Raw genomic sequence first — 19493 nt, 5'->3', positions numbered from 1 at the left:
CACTGAAACCGGAGCCAGGGGAACAAACTGCCTTAAGCCACTCGGGATGCCAGCAGCACTTCCCAGGAACTGCCAGGAGAGTCATACCTGGGATGGCAGCACCTCTGCTTGACAGTCTGCCACCTGCGGGGAGGTGGGGCAGGGCACCGGGACATCCACCCTGAGCTGCTGCCATCTGAGCTGCCTTCCTGGCCAAGCCCCGAGTACCCAGCAAGGGCCTGACATCACCAGGGCATCCAGGAACATATGTGAAATGGCACACCCAGCCCACTGTCCAGTCACCCCTGGCTTAAAACCTACCATGGCTTCCTCAGGACGAAGCACCTTTGAGGCACGGCAACCTCCCCAACTTCATCTCAGCCTGGCTTCCTTCGGCCCAGCCTCAGCCCTGCCGGGCTTCCTCTACTCCACACAGGCAGGCTCTCCTCCCCCTCAGAGCCCATACACTTGTCTGCTCTGCCTGAAATACTACTGTCCCCCACCACCCCCAGGCCAGGCCAAATGCCATCCTGTGCTCTGTGGGGCCCCATGCCTCTCCCTTTAGGGCCCACATCCCTGTTGGTCACCTCTCCTCGGTCCCCCAGCCCCTCCCCACCACCCGTAAAACCCATTGCCACGGAGTTGTTTCCAACTCCTGGTGACCCTATAGGACAGAGCAGAACTGCCCCATGGGGTTTCCAAGGCTGTAAATCTTTATGGAAGCAGACTGCCACATCTTTCTCCCGCAGAGCAGCTAGTGGATTCGAACCACCAACCTTTCGGTTATCAACCCAAAGCTTAATCACTGAGCCACCAGGGCTCCTTCTCCCCATCACAGTTGACTGGCAATACCACGTGGCCATTATTCTCCCAGAAGCACTCTTTATCAGGTGGCAGTGACAAGCTCAGCCTGGAAGGGCCAGCACGTGTTGGGGGCAAGGTGGGAGGAGGGGGCAGGTTGTGTAGGGGGGACAGGCCTTCTCACAGGAATCCAGGCTTGCTGCCTGGGGTAGAAGGCCCGACCTCCCAGGCCAGGCCCATGGAGAAAGGGCTCAGGGCTCTGCCCCTCCATATTACACTGTGTGCGGGCAATGGAGACAGAACCCCCAGCAGATCTGGGGGCGTTGAGAGACCATGTTCGCTCCCCTTTCCCAGGCAAGACCCCAAAGCCAGGGTTTGTGGGGCTACAGTGGGACCCTGAAGTGGGGAAAACTGGATCCGCTGGCGTTAAGTTGCTGCTTTCTGCCAGTAGGGGAGCTCAAGAGAAACTGGTTGATTGACAGAAACTCTAAAGAAAGGTTTCCTGCCCTTAGTTTCTGGCCTGAGATACATTCTGGGCCCCACAGCCTGCCTTCCTGCGGAGGGAGAGAGAGGAGGAGACACCAGAGGTGACCACCGCCTTTATTGCCTCTGCGCTGGGGTCCCAGGCTGGGGCTTAGAGGTCTCGGGCAGCAGGCGACTCTGAGCCCCAATTATTGCTACTTGGCAAGGTCACTCTGGGGCTTCCTACAGTGTCCTGAGTGTGGGTAGGGGTGCTGGCATGCAAATTATATGCAAATGACATGCAAATCAACCCAGGAGGCTCTAGAGGTCTCTGGTCCAGCCATGGTGCTGGAAGACCCTGGAGCTGCTGGCCTGGGAGGATAATGGGAACCCCCAGGTCCTTACACCTCACACTGCAGCCTGGTCCAGCCCTGCCTCAAGGGTCGGGTTTGGGGTGGGGAGGTCCCTGAGTATCAGCCCTGGTTCTGCCACTGGCTGGGGAGGAGCAGAAGCCTGGCCCCAAGACATCAGGAAGAAAGCAGCCAGATGGATTGAGGCCCAGAGAGAGAAGGGACCTGCCCTGGGTCACACAACAAGACAGGGGCAGCGCCTCGGCCTCCTGGGTCCAGGCAGAGGCCAGAACGCTTCAGAGGCCAAAGCTACAAACGATAAAACACACTGATAAATACACAGAAAGCCAGTGGCCCAGTCCCTGATCCCCGTGCTGAGCAACCCTTCACCAGCGGCTTGAAGGGGAGGCAGAGTCCTTGGTCTTGTCTCTCAGGCCTCACTGCTGAGCTGGCCAGTCCAGAAAGCTCTGGAAGGAGGCAGGCAGGGCGTGGGGTCCTTGGTTTGAGTAGGTCAGGCTCAGTTATTATTCATAATCCACCAAGAGGCTGTGGGGTCAGAGGTTGGGAGTGAGAAGTCAGCAAGGTCCACTGCCCCAGCCCAGGTCCCAGGACCGTGGCAAGGCGTGGGGGCTGCAGCGCACCTGGGAAGAACACAGTGGTGAGGGTGTCCGGAGCCTGCAGGTGATCAATGAGGATGCGCTGGAAGGCCTTACTGCAGGCTGACTGCTGGTGCCTGGGGAGGGTCATGGGGTGCCGGGGCTGAGACTACAGCCAGGCACCTGGGGATCAGGACCACATGGTCAAGAGCTCCTGCTCCCACCCCAGTCCCACTGTCTGCTTTGCATCCCAGTCCTTCCTCAGCCTGGCTCTGAGCCTCAGTTTCCTCCTCTATAAAATGGGGACAAAAGTATGAGGATTCAGTAAAATAACACACTCCAGGTGCTTGGCTTCGGGCACAGCACACAGTGAGAACAGTGAACACTTATTGGGTGCCTGCTGTGTACCTGGCACTGTGTTCAGTCAGTTCTTTATAGATCATCTCATTTAGCCCGTAGGAGGAACTATTGTCACCGCTATTTTGGGAAGGAGGACACAGGCGCACAGAGAGATTAGGTAACTCACCCAAGGCCACACAACCAGTGAGATGAAGTGGCGAGATTTGAACACATGCCTGTCTGCCTCCAGGGCTCATACTCAATAAGCATTAGCTGCTCAGCATCATTCATACCTTCTCCAGGAGGCCTCATCCCGCCAGAACTCATACACGGTGAAGCAGCCATTGTCCAGCGTCTTCTGAGCAGACACACTGTGAGGCCAAAGAGATGGGCAGGCCAGGCCCAGCCCAGTCTGCCACCACTGCTGCCCACCCAGCCCAAAGGGTCTAGTGCAGCGGGTCTAGCGGTTCCCTGGCCCAGGAGACCTTGCTCACCCCACCCCCACCAGCTGCCCGGGGACTCACTGTAGGCACTGGCTCTGGGCCCCCGTGAAGTCCACATAGCAGCACAGCGCGCGGTGGAAGTCCTGCAGGGCTTCCTCTGCCACCTGGACCTGCCTCTGGGCCACAAGGATGTGCTGGCAAGAAAGGCACCTCAGGCTGCTGTGGGGCACGGGGCGCCGGGCACGGGGTGGGGGACTGCCATGGCCTCCTTGAACACCCCTTCCTCCTCGACCTGCACCAGCCCATCTTCCTTGGGGTCAGGCTCCTGATCCCCATCCTGCCCCCAACATCCCTGACTCCGTCCTCCTCTCCCCATCTCCAAGGTCGCTGCCATGGTCCAGCCACTGTCCCCTCTCTGCAGTATGCCACCACCTCTACCTGCCCCCTCCAAGCCTTCCATCCACAGTGCCCCAGGCCTGGCTTTCAGAAATGCAGACGGGAAACTGATGCCAAAGAGAGGCAATGATTTCTGCAGGGTCACAGAGCAAGAACCAGGATGTGGCACCCACCTGCCAGCCCTGAGGCCTGAGTAAGCCAAGCCTGAAGGATGAGAGTAGGGTCAAGCCTCGGGAGGCGGGCATGGGCACAATGCAGGGCTGGGTGAGCTGCCGACACCAGGCACCTCTTCCCTTCATGAGTCCCCCGGGCCCAGACACCATCCTGTCCCTCCCAGACTCACCGAGTCAGGCCCCTTGGCCAGCTCCTCTTCATGCAATGGCTCCAGCCGAGGGGCCTGGGAGGGACACAGAGTATGGGCTGAGCCCCTGACCTAGCTCCCCGCAGGGCACTGGCCACTCTGCCACTCACCTTGCACTCGAGCTGGTCGATGAGCTCCTGGAGACGGTTAACCTGGAGCCGCCACTGCATCTCGGCCTCTGAGCTCCGCCCTGCTGTGGGGGACCCATCAAGGGAGTCAGGCAAGGACCCCTTGGCCTGGGAGGCCTCTTGGGATGAACTGGGAGAGGGATAGAGGTGGGCCACCAGGGGCAAGGGGGGATGCAGTGCCCACCTGGGGCTCCAGCCAGGCCTCCCACCCCACACACATGGGCCGCACCTGTGTCATAGGAACTGGACCAGGTGGGTGACCGGCTGATGCTCCTTGCGGCCCTGCGCCCTGCCCGCCGGCTGCCACATGGCCTGCTGTGCACCTCCACACTCTCTTCATCCCCCCTAGGGGAAATGGGGGTCAGTCCGCTGCCCCAGACCCCTGGGGCCAAGGACTGGGGCCCCAGGATAGGGCCAGGCCTGGTGGGGCAGGACAGGCGTCTTAAGACTTTAAGGCCCAACCCCAAAGCCAGCCACCTCCTCTCACCCCCTTGGGGCCTCCCTGCCCAAGAATGTGGGCTTCAGGACACTGGAACTATGGAATGTGACCACGGCTGGGGGACTTGGAACGTGGGGATAAAGGCCATTCATGTCTGGACCCCAAGGTTGGCAGGACCCCCTCACATACCTCAGGCCACGGGCCTGGGCCTCCAGGGTATCTGACGCCCCCTCCAGTGAGCTCTGCAGGGCTTGCAGCTGGCTCACCGTCTCCCGCAGCAGGAAGCGCGTCACAAACTGGTCCACCTTGGAGGCCCGTTCATACTCCTAGAGGGTGGAGAAGGCATGGTCCGCACCCCCATGCGGGGCATACATTTCTGAGGGAGCTGCCCCACGCCCCCACCCTTGCCCATGAAAGCAACAGCAGCCACATAAAGAGCAGAGGGGTTGAGGACCTGGATAAGCAGAAGGGCTCTGGGACTCGGGGTGAGGGCCTGACCCCTCTCCTGGGAGATGTGGGGCCAACTCACAGGGAGGTGTTTACCAGCTGGGATGCCTGATTCCCTGAGGGCCTCAGGTCCCTCTCCTCTTGGGACTACCACCTTCAGCACTGCTACAGCCCGTGAGCCCAGGGCACAGCTAGGCTTGACGTGGGGGGCAGGTCACAGAGTATCCAAGGGCCAGTTTTGACATACAAGGCAATGATAATGTGATACGGCCCCATACTCACCGGCTAACCTCAAACGTTCATTCATTCATACATGCAACAAACGTTTACTGAGCACCTGGTACTAGGAGCTACAGATACAAGACAGCTGAGTCACTGTTCCTCACACATAGAAACACCTGAACTCACTCCAACCTACATAGCCAGCCTCCCCTGGCCCCTCCCAAGGTGGGCAGGGTGGCAGGGAAGCCCACCATATGCCAGGTCCTACACTGCCCCTCTCGGGAGTCTCAGAAACTCCCCAACTCCTTTCACCTCCTTGTGCCTCAGTTTCCTCATCTATAAAATGGTGGTGATAACACCCATCTCACTGAACTGTTGAGAGGCTCCAATGAGTTAATCCCTACACAGGACTCAGCCCAGTGCCTGGCTGGGCACACACGTTGTCAATACAAGGAGAACTGTCATTATTATTTATTGTCAAACATAACAGTAACTAAGAACCCACTCACTTGTACCTCCAAAAGTGACAGATTTCCTGAGAATGGCCTTACACCCCCCCAGTACACACACACACTGGGATGGAGTCCTAGTCTAGGTGCTTTCTCTACAAAGGGATTCCAGAGGCACCATCCACCAGTGGCTTCGTCTCCTGTCTGTGACCTGCCTTAGCTCAGCGGTTGTGAGCTGGGAAGCAGGGACAGAGCAGAGACGGGGTCCTCTCGTTCCCAGACAAGCCAGTGGTTTCTGTCATTTGTCCAAGCCTGGTCTTCAGACTTTCTGGCCACGCTCTGAGCTCAAAATCCTTCCAATAAATTCCCTTTTTTGGCACCTATGATGGTTAATCAGTTTCTGTTGCTTGCAACCAAAGAACCTAGCTGACACAAGCACCCACTCTATGCCAGGCATTGTTCCAAGGGGAATCTCATTTACTCTTCATAACAATTTGCTGCAACCACAATTAACCCCATTTTGTAGATAAGAAGATTGATGCCTAGAGGTTGATTCCATTGGCCAAGATCATACAGTTAGTAAGTGGCAAAGCCAGGATTCAAATCTCTACTCACCGCTAAGCGCCTTACAAGTATCACCTCATTTACAATCATTAGGCCAGGAGAAGTCACAGACAGAGCAAAAAGAGCCGAGATTCACCTGTGGGTTCTGGGAGGCGGGGCTTGGAGCCCAGAGCTTGTGAGGTCGGCTGATGAGGTCACAATGCGGCAGGGCACAGCCAAGGGGCCTTGGCCAGAGGGTAGTGTAGAGGTAGTATGGGCCCTGGCCCACAGTGGTGACTGGCCCTGCTATGGGAAACAACAGTTCCCACGAGAGGACCAAAATGCCCAGGCAGGCCCGCAAGGAGAAGCCACCCGACACAGACAAGGCTCGGTGGAAGCAGTTCTTCAGCCACCTCAAGCGCAAGAAGCCTAGTGTAAGTGCCAAGTGGACAGCAGGCAGTCAGGGGGAACCTGGACAGGTGGGCAGGAGGGAATGCTGGGGAGGTAGGCCTTATGGGCAGAAATCCTAGCACCACGGGAGGGATTAGGGATCCTTACCAAGTGAGGGTCCCAGGAGTCTACATGAGTGTGGATAGGGGTCCTGAGAGCCCAGAAGGTAAGGTAGGGATCCCAGAAACCAGGAGGAGGACAATATTTGGGAGCCAAGAAGAGAGGGCAGGAGGAGGATTGCCCCAGCCCTAGTTGGTACCACTCGTAGTTGGTACCACTCGTAGATGGGGGAGTTCCCTTATGCCCCCGCCTCTCCAGGCTCCAAACACGCTACTTTTCCCCTCTTCAAGTGGGCAGTGGTTACTGACACTGGGCTGGGGTGAGCGAGTGTCCCTAGCATCAAGGCTGGGAGGTAGGCAGGTATGCCATAAACGTGGATGGAGAGGGGTCTCAGGAGGTAGACCCGGACTGGGTGAGGGTTCGTGGGGTTTGGCGACCAGGCAAAGAGGGCGCGGGTCCCCGGCGTCAAGCAAGGGAAGCTGGGCTTCTCCACGGCCTGGAACGGTGAGGCCCCGGGAGCATGGGTGGGTGGTGTGGGTCTCGGACACCTGGAAGGCGCAAGGTCCTGGGAGCTAGAAGCCGGGTGGGTGAGGGACCCCGGGAGGGGTTGGGGCGGGTCGAGGTCGTGGGTTCGCCCCCGGCGCACTCGTTCCCCTTACGCCCCCATCCCCCTCAGACCAAGATCGTGCTGCTTTTCCCCATGGATAAGCGGCAGCCGCTGGCCGAGGCGGCGGCGGGTCCCGGCGCGCAGGTCGAGCGGCCGGGTGAGGACGCGACCCGCCCTCCGGGGGGCTGCCCGGCGGCACCGCCCATGCTGCGAGGAGCGGGGGACAGCGCGGAGCGGCGCGACGGCGCACGCGCACGAGAGATGAAGAAGATCCTGGTCTTGCTCCTGTTGCTGGACGCGCGGCTGCAAGAGGAGGGGCGCCGCGCAGGGGGCGTGTCCGGGGGCGGGTCCGGCGCGGGAGGCGGGGCCAAGGCCGCTAAGAGCTGGCAGAGGCTCTACGAGCGCCTGCTGGCCGAGAGCGAGGCCGACGGCGAGGCCGACGCGGCCGAGGAGCAGCCGCGCAAGCGGCGCCGCAGCCCGCGCCGACGGCCCTGAGCGCCCGGTCGGCCCGCCGGCCCCGGGACCGGCCCAATAAAGAGTGCATAGCAACCCTGGCGCCTGCTACCTCTGTCTGAGGCTTCGGGGCGCCGAGTCGGGAGGAGGGGACTGAGGCCCAGGGCGAGACAGGCAACTGAGCGCTCTGCAGGCAAAGCAACACCCACAGTTCGGAGCCAGGACTGCCTTTACCTTCCCCCTCCCTTGTGACTCAGGGGTCAGAACCCCTCCCCCGACATGGGGAGGGAACTCTCATGCCACAGTGGAGGGAGGCTGTTTCCAGTCTTCTCTCCCCCCCCCCCCCCCAGAGCCTGGTCAGGTTCCTCCTGGTCTGCAGGCCCCGGGGAGGTGGGCTTGGGCCAACCTAGCAAAGGGCTGACCACTTCCAGGAGTTCCAAGCATTCCAAAATTACTTTTAGGCAGAGGGAGGTGTCCTAGGCAAACAGCCATCATTCTGGGAAGGAACTGTGAAGGCCCTACTGTCAGCTGAGGTGGAGCCTGACACTCAGACTCTGTCACCCCAGAGGAGGGGCCTACTCCACTCTGTTGGTAACCCCCAAGCCCTGAGACTTCACCCAAGCACCTCAGTCAAATTCAGCACTTGTCTCCCAACCTACCCTGTCCTATCCTCTTCCCCACGTTGCAGCTAAAGACTCCTTCCAAACCACTTATCTGGTCAGGGCAGGTCACTCCCCTGCTCATGAACTCCAAACTGGATCCCCATAGCCCACAGGGAAAAGCCCAAACCTATTATTGTGATGTGGAGACCCAGTTCCCAGCCTTGGTCTTCTCCTCTAGGGCTTCTCAGTGCCTGCCACCTTCACCCCTGCTCTGGCCATATTGCTGCTTGTGATCTCCAGTGTGAGGCTCACCTCCCTAAATCATCCCTGAGAAGCCTGGCCTGCTTTCTGTGAGCAGAACCCAGCTGCTTCTCCTCACTGTCTCCTGGGTCCCAAAGCCAAATCCGGACCATAGTGCTGCCCCAGTCCTGCCAAACCTGAAGCCTGTTTCCCACTGTACACTGGCGACCAGCCTGAGGATGACAGGCAGACACAGCAGGGATGAAGGCTCCTGCTCACTACAGCCACAGGCTCAGCTTCTCTCATTACAGTCAACACAACCCAACATCACCCCCGCCCCACATCATCTGCACCAGGCTAGATGTTGTATGATCCATAGCATCTCCCCCACTTTTTGTGAGAACTGACTCTTCTCTACCATCCACATGGCTACATGTTCCTTACTGTAGCCATGTCTCCTGGCTATACATGGTTGGCCCAAGCTGGCCCAATCAGCCCCTTCTCTGAGACTGTAATTCAGAAGTTGTAAGAGATCATGTTTTCTACATGAACATCCACAGGCTCAAGCCAGTCTTCAGAAGAATTAAAAAAAAAAAAAAAAGCAGAGACACTGCACATCCTGGGTTCACCACAGCCCCGTGGTCAGGCCCTGGTTCCAGTCTGTTCCTGAGGTCTGACTTCACCGTTGCCCTTGCTATCTATAAGACATACAAGATTCTTGTAAATAAAATCCCTATTTGAGCTTAAGCTCACCTTAGGGGGTCTTTTAGTTGCAACTGAAATAGTCCTAAAGAGAAAAACAAGAAGTGGCCTCTTCCCTGTGTGTATTATTACCACTTGCTGGAGGAAGAAACTAGGTCCAGAGAGAGGTTGAGACTTGCTCAGCGTCGCACAGTGAGTCAGCTTCAGAACTGAGTCACAAACTCAGGCCCATGTGAGTCCACACATGGAAACCATGAGCTTAAGGCCTCATGTGGGCTGCCTGGGTCCCTCAGGGCTGAACACACAGAGCTCCTTGGAGTGGCTGCAGACCTGCGATCAAAAGGTTTCTCTTCAGCACTGAGAGGGGAGGGGCCGCACTTCTGGCCAGAGCACATCAGATGACCTGAAGCAGCTTGGGGAAGGAATGGAACTGGGTGTGCTGGACAGCTGAGGCCAGACCCTTGGATGCCACAATCACTGCCTTTGGCCCTGTGACAGGAGAGGGGATGGGTCCAGGGAGCTTTCATGGGGGAGGGGGCTGTGGAAGCACAGCTGGTGCTGAGGACTGAGGTCACAATGAGTCCAATCTAAGTTCTTTTCCTCCTTCTCTGGCCATCCCTCCCACCTCCACAACCAAGAACTACTTCAGCCAAGCCCAGGTGAGAGGTGCCAGGAGACCACCTGGAGCTCAAGAGCTGGGCTACACTCCTGGGTCTCCAAGGGGTGACGCATGTGCAGACGACATTGCCACAAGGCCTCTTCATTCCCAGGGCTTGCTGCTCCTGGCTGCCTCTCAGTATCTAAAAGGATTTTGTCTGTCCCTCTCACCATCCACCCCAGCACGCACAGCAGAGGCGAGTCCTGAAAGCAAGCACGCTGCAGAGCAGAGTGCAAGAGCGAAGACTGACCCTTCAGCCAGAGGCGGGGCCCCAGGCCTCCGGGCGGAGCCAAGTGCTGAAACGGAGACCCTGAGGCCAGCCAGGAGTGGGAAGAGAGGGAACCTCAGGATCGGGGGACAGAGTCCAGACTGAAAGGGATGGTCTTCATCCACCCCAGAAAAGGCGAGATTTAGGACCAGAGGGCAGAGCCAAGAGCTAAAAAGGTGAACCTTTAACTCCGCCAGCGGAGGTGGAGTCTCAGGCAAACAAGGGGCCGTAGGGGCGGAGCCTCAGGCCAGGGGGGCGGGGCCTAGATCCGAAAGCGCCAAGCCCCCTAAACTGCCGGCAAAGAAGGCGGAGCCGGGCCTCGCCCCTGAGAAGCTGCGCCCTCCGCCGCAGGGCGGCGCTGGTCCGGAAGGTGGCAGCCCCGTGGAGGAGCCGCGGGGTCCGCGGGCCGCTCCCACTAGGCCGCATCGCGGTGGTGCTGGACCAGGGCTCGGGCTTCACCAAGGCCGGTTTCGCGGGGGAGCACCAGCCGCGACTGATGCTGAAGAGCTCCAGCCTGGTGCCCAGCTGGGACCGGCCCGTGCTACCCGGCGCGCCGGGCTGCGAGCTGGCGGGCGGCGTGGCGCGGGCGCACCCCATCAAGCACGGCGTGGTGGTGGACTGGGAGGCGCTGGAAGGGCTGTGGGAGCGTCTGCTGGTGGGCGGCCTGCGGGTGTGCCCGGAGCAGTGGCCCGTGCTGGTGAGCGACTCTCCGTCGGCGCCTCCTGGGAGCCGCGAGAAGGTGGCCGAGCTGCTGTTCGAGACCCTGGCAGTGCCCGCGTGCCACATAGCCAGCACCGCGCTGCTGGCGCTCTGCTCCACGGGCGCGCTCAGCGGGCTGGCGGTGGAGGCTGGCGCGGGCGTGTGCCACGCCACGCCCATCTACGCGGGCCACTCTTGGCAGGAGGCCACCTGCCGCCTGGATGTGGCAGGCACCACTCTGTCGCGCTACCTACGGGACCTGCTGGTAGCAGCATGCCCGGACCTCCGGCTGCAGACCCTACCCCGCAAGGCCATCACACAGCTCAAGAAGCGCTACTGCTATGTGTCGCTGGACTTCGAGGGTGACCTCCGTAACCCTGCCCGCCACCAGCCAGCCAGCTTCTTCATAGGCAACGGCTGTTCGATCCACCTCAGCAGCGAGCGCTTCCGCTGCCCCGAGCCCATCTTCCAACCGAGTCTGCTGGGCCAGACGGAGCCGGGACTGCCTGCACTGGCCTTCCGGGCACTGCAGAAGATGCCTGCAACGCTGCGGAAATGGCTGGCTGACACCGTAGTGCTGGCGGGTGGCTCCACACTTTTCCCTGGCTTCACTGACCGTCTGAACATAGAGCTGGAGGCTCAGTGCCGGCGGCACGGCTATGGGGCCCTGCGGCCACGCCTGGTGGCCACGCCTGGGCGCGGCACAGCCGTGTGGACAGGTGGTTCCATGGTGGCCTCGCTGAGCTCCTTCCAACGCCGCTGGATGACCCGGGCCATGTACCAGGAGCATGGCTCCAGGCTAGTGCACGAAGTGTTCAACTGAGTCATGTTCCACTGCAGGGGGTGGAGCCATGAGAAGGCACTGCAAGGCAGAGCTGCAGCTCTGTCAGAGGCATCCAGCGCCAGATAAAGGGTCTCAACAGCTTGGAGCTGGCAGTCATGGTGTGGTGATGGGCCACCCTCTCCCCTCTCTGGTTCAGGGGGAGGTAGGAGAGGCCTCTGGGATCCTTAGCTTTGATCTGCAGTTTGAATCCTCCCTAACTAATGCCAGTTGAGAGAATGCCAGTCCAGCTGCCCACCCCCAAAGCCCTGTTTCCTTGGCAACAAGGAAGGCAATATCCCTGCTGTACCCAGGCCACAGATATGGAAGTCTCTGCAACACGCCAATCCCCTCCCCATGTACCATGTGAACTCCCATCCCATGCCAGGCCCCAAGGGGTGACCCTTTGAAAAGCCACTACATCCTATGTGAATGCAACCAGAAGGGACAGCCCTGTCCCCAGCTGTGTGCTCAGGTGGTTGTTGACTCTCTGAGGTCCTCATTTCCCCTCCTCTAAAATGTGGAGTCAGGCACAATCCCAGGCCTGCCCACTGCTCCCTCACACCCCCTTATAAGAGCTATGGGACAAAGGGAGGTAGAAACATTTCTTAAAAGAAACACACAAAGGGAAGGGCAGCATGTGGTTTTTTGAAGTCACCACCCAGGGGCCTGGAGCCCTTGTGCACACACGTGTCCACAAACATGCAGACGCACATGTCCCTGCCTACTCATGCATAGCCTCAGGCCAGGCCCCTCACACTAGGCTCCAGGCACCAACAAGGGCCTGTGGACAAGTGTAAGCACAGGCCCCCCACCCCAGCCCATCCCTGCTGGGTGCTGGGCTGATAGCCCACAACAGTTAGATCTGGCCAAGGATAAAAACAGCCAACAGCAGCTCCAGGTATTAAGTGCCTACTGTGTGCCAGGCACAGTTCTGGGTGCTAGGAATAGAGCAGAGAACAAAACAAGACAAAAATCCCTGCCTTCATTCTCATTTAATTGTCTTAACAAATGTATGGAGGTAGGCTCTATTATTATCCCCAGTTTGCAGATGAGGGAACTGAGGCCCACAGAGGTAAAGCTGCATAGCCAGGGAGACCAGGATTTGAACCCAGGCCTCTAGCTCCACAGCCCTGAGCCATGATGGTACAGGTTCCCACAGCACAGCAGACACCTCTGCCCTCACTTTGGGCCTCCCACCATCCACCCCTCCACTCACCAGTTTGGTGGTGTCCATGGCCGTGAGCACTGCATGGTTCAGCGACTCCAGCGCAGCCAGCACGGGCCGGTAGACGCCCAGGTGTTCTGAGAAGTAGTCTGTGGGCAGAGGGGGTACTCAAGGGTTCCCGAACCCCACGCCACCCCACCTATCCACCCAACTTGCCCTGATTTTGGCTGCCTGGAATTCCTGGCCCAACCTGTCCTTAGCAGCCAAGCAGGCCCCATATCCTCAGCTTAGCCCATCCTGTCCCATCAGAAGACCAGCCACAGGCCACCCACACCCAGGGGTCCCAAGAGATAAGAGCTCCTGTGAACCTACTCACCACACAGTTTCTCTGTTTCCAAGTTGCTGTAAGGAAAAGAGAAGGTGCCCTTCAGACACTTAGGCTTGGGCCTGGTGCACTGGCTGCCCAACAAGGAGATGGCTTCTGCCTCCATTCATTCCAGATTAAGCTGCCCAGTGGGCAGGGGGCCTTGGGCCATGGCGGCAAGGGGTGAGGGTATTACTGGGCCCATCAAACACTTTCTGAGAACAAAGACTCAGACTTACTTCCGGTCCTCAAGGGGACCGCAGGCCAGGGGGAGACAGAGGTAGACAAAGGCCAAAGAGGAGTGGTCAGGGCTGCAAGGGGGACGCCACGTCTGGAAATGTCCAGGGGAGGCATTACTGGGGTGTTCCTTGGTAGGTCAGGAAGGGCTTCCTAGAGGAGGAGCTGCCTAAGGAAGGCCTTGAAGGATGAGAAATTTGACTTGACTCTCTGGTTGGGATGGGGAGAGCACTGCAAAGGGTCTGGCCCAAGTCTCAGAAAAGAGAAGGGGCACAGGAGCCTTGAATGCTGATCCAAAGAGCCTAGAACTGACCGAGCGGGTGGAGAAGGAAGGTGAAGGGGAGGGGCAGCCGTCTGCCTGTGCGCCCATGGCAGGAAGCATGGGGGGGCATGCACACCCATGACGAGGCACATAGATGTGGGAGCACCTACAGGGAGATGTGTGCGCACTCATGCGCCTGCATCCATGGGTGGAAGCAGGCGGGGCTCCAGCTGTTCCCAGACATCCTTTGGTCCCCGCGTGAAGTGGGAAAGGGGGGTGCCTGAGGCTGAGCCATGGGTGGTGACTCAGGCATGGTTATTTTGGGATCCCAGCTGGAAGCAGTATGGTGGGCAAGGCTGGCGACGGGTAAGGGGTGGGTGGGCGGGTAAATCTGGCCCTGAGCCTTGGCACCCCTCTCCTTGCCCCTGCCAGTCCCCTCCTGTCCTTGATAAGGAACCAAGGCAGCAGGGGACACAGTGGGGTTGGGACAACATGGCCTCACATTCATCCACAACTCAGCCGTTCTTCCTCTCACACTCACTCGATGGGATGCCCGTCGATGCCACTGAACAGTTCCCGCAGCTCCCCTGGGCTGAGAACCCCATCAGCAAAGTAATTCTGGAATTCCTCAAATGACAGCTTACCGTCATCTGGGGTAGGAGGGAGACAAGGAGTGCAGTCAGTACCCCTCGTCCCTGGCTGCACCCCTGCCACCAGGTCCAGCGCCCTCAAAGGCCTTGCGGCACCTCACAACCACTCAACCAGGTAGAACGGGGTTCTGAATTCCGTGGGGACCTGGCTGTTGGGAACAAAAGATCTAGGGCCCCAGAAGTGCCCAGTGAAGGCAGCAGGGCTCACCCAAGGAACAGAGCAGTACGGACCTGGCATTGGGTAGGAACTCAGTGTTTGTCAAATGAAGAAATGAATGAACAGCCTGGGACAGGGCCAGAGCACACAGGACCTAGATATCATTCAGGAGGACTTGGAGGGCTGAGTCACTGCCCCACATGCTGGCCAGCCTTGCTCCAGGGTGGAAGGACCTCTGTGCTCTGCGAGGACCCAGGACCTTCACAGGGCGAAGGTGAGATCTCCCTATTAGTGAAGCCTCTGTAAGAAGCAGCAGACTGGCTCAGGAGGGAATAAGCTCCCCATCACAGGGGACATGCAAGCAGAGGCTGAGAGCACTTGAGTGGATTCAATCATGTTCCCCAAAAATATGTGTTGTAAATCCTAACCTCCATGCCTGTGGTTATAATCCCATTTGAGAATGGGTTGTTTTCATTATGTTAATCAGGCAGGATTAGTGTAGGGTGTGTCTTTGAGTCAATCTCTGTTGAGATATAAGAGATTAAACAAGCAAGGGAGCTAGGAGAGATGGGTTAAGAGAGATGCCAAGCCACCTGGAGATCTCCAAGGAACCAGGAAAGAAGCTGAAGAGACAAGGACCTTCCTCCAGAGCTGACAGACAGAAAGCCCTCCCCTAGAGCCAGCGCCCTGAATTCAAACTTCTAGCCTCCTAAACTGCGAGAAAATCAATTTCTGTTTGTTAAAGCCATTCACTTGCGGTATTTCTGTTAGAGCAGCACTAGACGACTAAGACAAGTGGGACGGTCAAAGACACTGGGAGTTTGGTCTGAATGATGTATAAGATTGCTAAGCAGACGGTGGGGGGAAGAACTGGGGGAGGGTCTGACCTCACCAGGCAGAATGTCCTGATCCAAATGAGACCATGTGGGTTGGAACAGACACAATCTCCACCAACTTGAAGTGATGCATGGAGAAAGGGAAAGAGGTGGAAGACATGATCCTGTCTCAGGGAGGCTGAAGCACAAAACAGTGTGAAGACCCCAGGCTGGAGTGAGCCCAGGCTGACTGGCTGCCTCAGCTCAGACTCATCTGACCAACCAGGACACAGTGTGTAGCTCCCAGTCGTCTGTGGGCAGCAATCTATTGCTTGCTAGGCTCCCTAAGGGTTCCTGCTTCAGCTTCCAAGGCTTTCCCTGACCAGGGTATGAGGCTGCCAAGGACCTACGGAAGGTGGGGCTGACTCCCTGGACACTGGCTTCAGCTTTATCCTACCCAAGAGTTGGGTTTAATTGTATCATCCAAGCCCTCCATGGGTCCAGGTGTTTGCTTCATAAGGAAAGTTACCAAGCCCTCTTAAAATCTAAGAGTAAAATCCCCTCAGGGCCTCATCTCTATTACCCTACCCCTCAAAGCCTCTCACTCTGGACACCTGAATCACACAGACTTGGGTTAGAGGGCTGTGTGACCTCAGGCCACCACTTCTCCTCTCTGTGCCTAGCTGGTGGTTGTGAGGACAACACAAGCTCATGAACAAAGTAGCCACCGATGTCCAGTGCCCTCTGAGAGTTACCCCCTCGCCCTGCCTGCCTCCCGCCCCCACCCCCCGCCCCGCACTGACCAAACCACATTTCCTCCCCTCTCTATCCTGCCGAACTTGGCTCAACGCAGCGCTTCCTCTGGGAAGGATGACTTGATTGAGTCTCTTGATTCAGGCCACCCCAAGATTTGTCTCCACTCTGGATGGTGCCTACTAATCCCCCGACCTTCCTCTGGGCCTCCCCAATGTCCCCACTCTACCCCCTACCATGCAGACCCAGAGGAAGCCACACTCACCATTCTTGTCTGCTCTTCGGAAAACCTAGAGAACAAAGAGGTGTGGGCGGAGGCTGTGAGTGGGGCCTGGGAGTGGAGAGGCCCACACCCAACCCAACAGGGCCACAGCTGGCCTGCCGGCCCCCTACCTCGTCTTTCCTCCTGCCCAGCCTGGTCCCAACACCCCCACCCAGCTTGGCCCTGCAGGAGCTCTTCCAGCAAGGGGAGCCACAGGAAGAGCACACAGCAGGTCCCGCTGCTTGCTCACTTCTCCTTCAGAGCTGGCCTTGTGGGGGGTGCTCCAGCCTGGCTCCCTGCACCCCCACCTCCCACACCGAGTAGGCCAGAACTCTGATGCATCATCCCCTGGCACAGTCCCAGCCTGAGGAAGGTTGGGGAGACGGGCCAAGATGCAGCCCAAGGACCCTAGGTACCCATCCCAGACCTGAGCCCCACACTCTGCTATGTGGCCTTCGTACACCCCAGACCCTGCCCTCTCTGGGCTATTTCCCTGGGTACTTGTTGAAGACCCTGACCTGCTGGGCAGTGATTAGTCATTTCTTTTGCTGGTGCCTCAGTTTTCCCAGTAGCACGATGCAGAAGCAGCCTGGGGTTAACCCTTCCAGGGCTGGGGCAATTCAGTGGGAAGGCCCTGGGCAGGCATGTATGTTTGAGGGGCAGTGAGGTGGCAAAGGCGGACAGATTGTACAGAATTTACGGAGAAGCAGAGATGAAGGGTAACAGAGGCAGAGAGACAAACAGGGGAGAGCAGAGTCAAAACAGTCCCTGTCTCTCCCAGGGACCAGAGACTCCCAAAGCAGCCTGGCAAAGGGGCAACCAGCAGGCCACAGCAAGGAGGGGTAGGCTGAAGTCTGTACACAGAACTCTCATCAGGTTTCCAGTCCTGAATGCCACCCTCTTTCAGCTGCTTTCACAGGGACAGTGAGATTCAGGGATAAATCTAACCCCTAGCCGGACACTTGGCTCAGAGGTCTGCCATTGGTTCAGGGTCACACAGCAACCCAGTATAGTCTGGCTGGAGTATATGGAGACACTGGGGAGAAGAGTGCAAAGCTGGGACTGACAGCACCTAGGGTCACACCCTAGCATGCCCCTGCCGTGTGTGACCTCAGACATGTCCCTAGCCCCTCAGGCCTTGGTTTCTGCATCTGGGAAGCAGGAATGTCAGGTCCCTTTCAGCCAGGATCTCTGTGGTCAAGGTGCTGAGTCACTGGGGGCAGTGGGGAGGGGGCAGGAACCTCTGAGAGTGGGGGTGTGAGGGAGCCAGGACAGGGCTGAAAGTGAGGGTGAAGGGCAGGAAGGGGCTCAGGGAAGTGACTGCCGCACGCTGCTGCCCAGGGGGTTGCAGGGCCACCATCACACCATGGGAAGGATGCCCAGACCACAGAGAATGGCTGTGGCCAGCCCTGACCATCTGTGGGACCCACAGCCCGTGGGTCGGGCTTTAGGGGCTCGGGGGTCAGTACCGGGCAGGAGGTGGGGAGGCTGCTCATGCTCCCAGGCTCCCCTGCCCCAGCGAAGCCCAGCCTAATGTTGACAGCCTCCACCCCCAATGGACACACAGATGAGGTGAGGGTGATGATGGGGGGCACCAAGGACAGTGACTAGAGACAAGGAGAGATAAGGTGAGAGACTGAGCACAGGGGACACAAAGGAAGCGGGATATGGACACTGGAGACATAAAGAAGCAAGCACAGCAGGATGTAAGAAAGTGAGACAGAGACCCGGAGAGACACTGACACGGTGACAGACAGGAAAAACACAGTAAGAGAAAGAGCCGCATAGACGTGGACGGGGAAAGACAGTGAGACAGAGCCCCAGCGAGACAGGGAGACAGAAACCTGGAGAGACATCACGAGGGAGAGACAACCCTAGGCCAGAGAGCCCGCGCCCGCTCCCCACTCACGTCCTGGAACAGCGCGTGTCCGGCGGGCCGGGCGTCGGGCGCGGGCGCGGGCGCCGGTGCTGGGGGCCGCGGGCGCTCAGGCGCGGGCGGCCGGAGCAGGCACACGGTGAGCAGCCCAGCGCACGCCATGGCGCCGCCACCTGCTCGGCTCGGGCTCTGCTGCGGCTCGGGCTCCGGACACCGCCTCGCGGACTGGGGGGCCGCCCATTGGCGCCGGCGCGGACGCCACGGGCCCCGCCCCCGCCCCGCGGCTCCGCCCACTCCCGGGACTGGCTCAGGAGGCCCACTCCCCGCGGGGCCGGAGCCTGGGGAGCAGCATCTCCAGCCCTGAGGCCACGGCCCTCGGAGACCCCGTCCCGGGCCTCGGTTTCCCCGTCTGAAACATGGGTACGATGTCCAGCCTTTGTGGGAGCAAGAGCTGCACAATTTAAAACCTTCCGCCACTGAAGTCTCCGGGAGGGGTGGCCACCACGGAATGAGGAGCCACCCGTGGGTCAGCTTGAGTGTACAGCACAGCCAGGAGCAGAAGGGAAGGGGCTGCGTGTCCCCACCAGGGGCAGGTTCCCAGACCACTAGAGGATAAACAAGCACAATACAGAGTGACACCTTTTGGGTAGAACCTGCAAGTGCTCAGGGTCGTCATCTGCAAAACGGAGGAAGGAACCACTTCATAGGATAGTTGCAGGGACGCAGTGTGTTGTCGTTAGTTGCCATGCAGTCGACTCATGGCGACCCCATGTGTGCAGAATAGAACTGCTCCAAAGGGTTTTCAAGGCTGTGACCTTTTGAAAGCAGGTCGCAGCCCTGTCTTCTGGTTGATTTGAACCGCCAACCTTTCCGCTATTAGTGGAACGTTTAACCTTTGAGCCACCCAGGGACTCCTGCCTGGAGAGTAAAGGACTTAGAATAGGAACTGGCTAAGAGAAAGCCCACCTAAGGATTTGTTAATCGGGTACGTGTGGACAGGACTCCCAGTCACTCTCCTTTCCCCTTCCCTACCCCTTCTTTCCCCTCCCCTCTGCCTTTCTGGCCCCTCTTCAATCCATCCTCCACACAGCAGCTGGAGGGAAGGTTTTAACATATAAAACGGCACGCCATTACCATCTCAGGTTTACCAAGACTCTATCTCCTGTATAATAAGGCCCATGACCCAATCTCTCCCCACTCTCCAGCCTCATCCTGCCCCCACACCTGGGGCTCCAGCCACACTGGCTTCTCTAATGTCCTCAGTGCCCTGCTCCCTCCTGCCCCACAGCCTTGTACTGCTCTTCCATGTGTGCACTTCATGCTCTCCTCTTCCAGTTAACTGCTACTTATCCTATAGCTCTTGGCTTAAGCAGCACCTCTTCCAGGGAGCCCTCCCTGATTTCCTCATGAGTCTCCTCCATCAGACCTTGAGAGC

The 19493-nt window shown here is 58.6% G+C and overlaps 2 protein-coding genes across 3 annotated transcripts; one reads left to right on the top strand and one right to left on the bottom strand.

Annotated features, from left to right (window-relative positions):
- Nucleotides 1-601: 601 nt before the first annotated feature.
- NECAB3 (N-terminal EF-hand calcium binding protein 3) lies at nucleotides 602-18227 on the bottom strand. Of its 2 annotated transcripts, none has more exons than XM_049869704.1 (13): nucleotides 18092-18227; nucleotides 16186-16210; nucleotides 14087-14195; nucleotides 13059-13084; nucleotides 12734-12831; nucleotides 4484-4620; nucleotides 4085-4200; nucleotides 3838-3920; nucleotides 3710-3763; nucleotides 3052-3164; nucleotides 2821-2898; nucleotides 2234-2325; nucleotides 602-2138 (listed from the first exon to the last, which is right to left on the bottom strand). In XM_049869704.1, the coding sequence occupies exons 1-13, from the start codon at nucleotides 18218-18220 to the stop codon at nucleotides 2110-2112; spliced, it is 1089 nt and encodes a 362-aa protein (XP_049725661.1). In that variant the 5' UTR covers nucleotides 18221-18227; the 3' UTR covers nucleotides 602-2109. The 2 variants fall into 2 exon arrangements, with proteins under 2 accessions (XP_049725661.1, XP_049725662.1); XM_049869705.1 differs by having other exon boundaries at nucleotides 3838-3917.
- On the top strand, nucleotides 6297-11642 carry LOC126067796 (actin-like protein 10). Its single transcript, XM_049870050.1, has 4 exons — nucleotides 6297-6389; nucleotides 6906-7052; nucleotides 7142-7560; nucleotides 10299-11642. The coding sequence occupies exons 1-4, from the start codon at nucleotides 6297-6299 to the stop codon at nucleotides 11515-11517; spliced, it is 1878 nt and encodes a 625-aa protein (XP_049726007.1). The 3' UTR covers nucleotides 11518-11642.
- Nucleotides 18228-19493: the final 1266 nt, after the last annotated feature.

Source organism: Elephas maximus, chromosome 25 (genome assembly GCF_024166365.1).
Source record: "Elephas maximus indicus isolate mEleMax1 chromosome 25, mEleMax1 primary haplotype, whole genome shotgun sequence".
Lineage (NCBI taxonomy): Eukaryota > Metazoa > Chordata > Mammalia > Proboscidea > Elephantidae > Elephas > Elephas maximus.
This window is presented reverse-complemented; position numbering and strand designations above follow the sequence as displayed.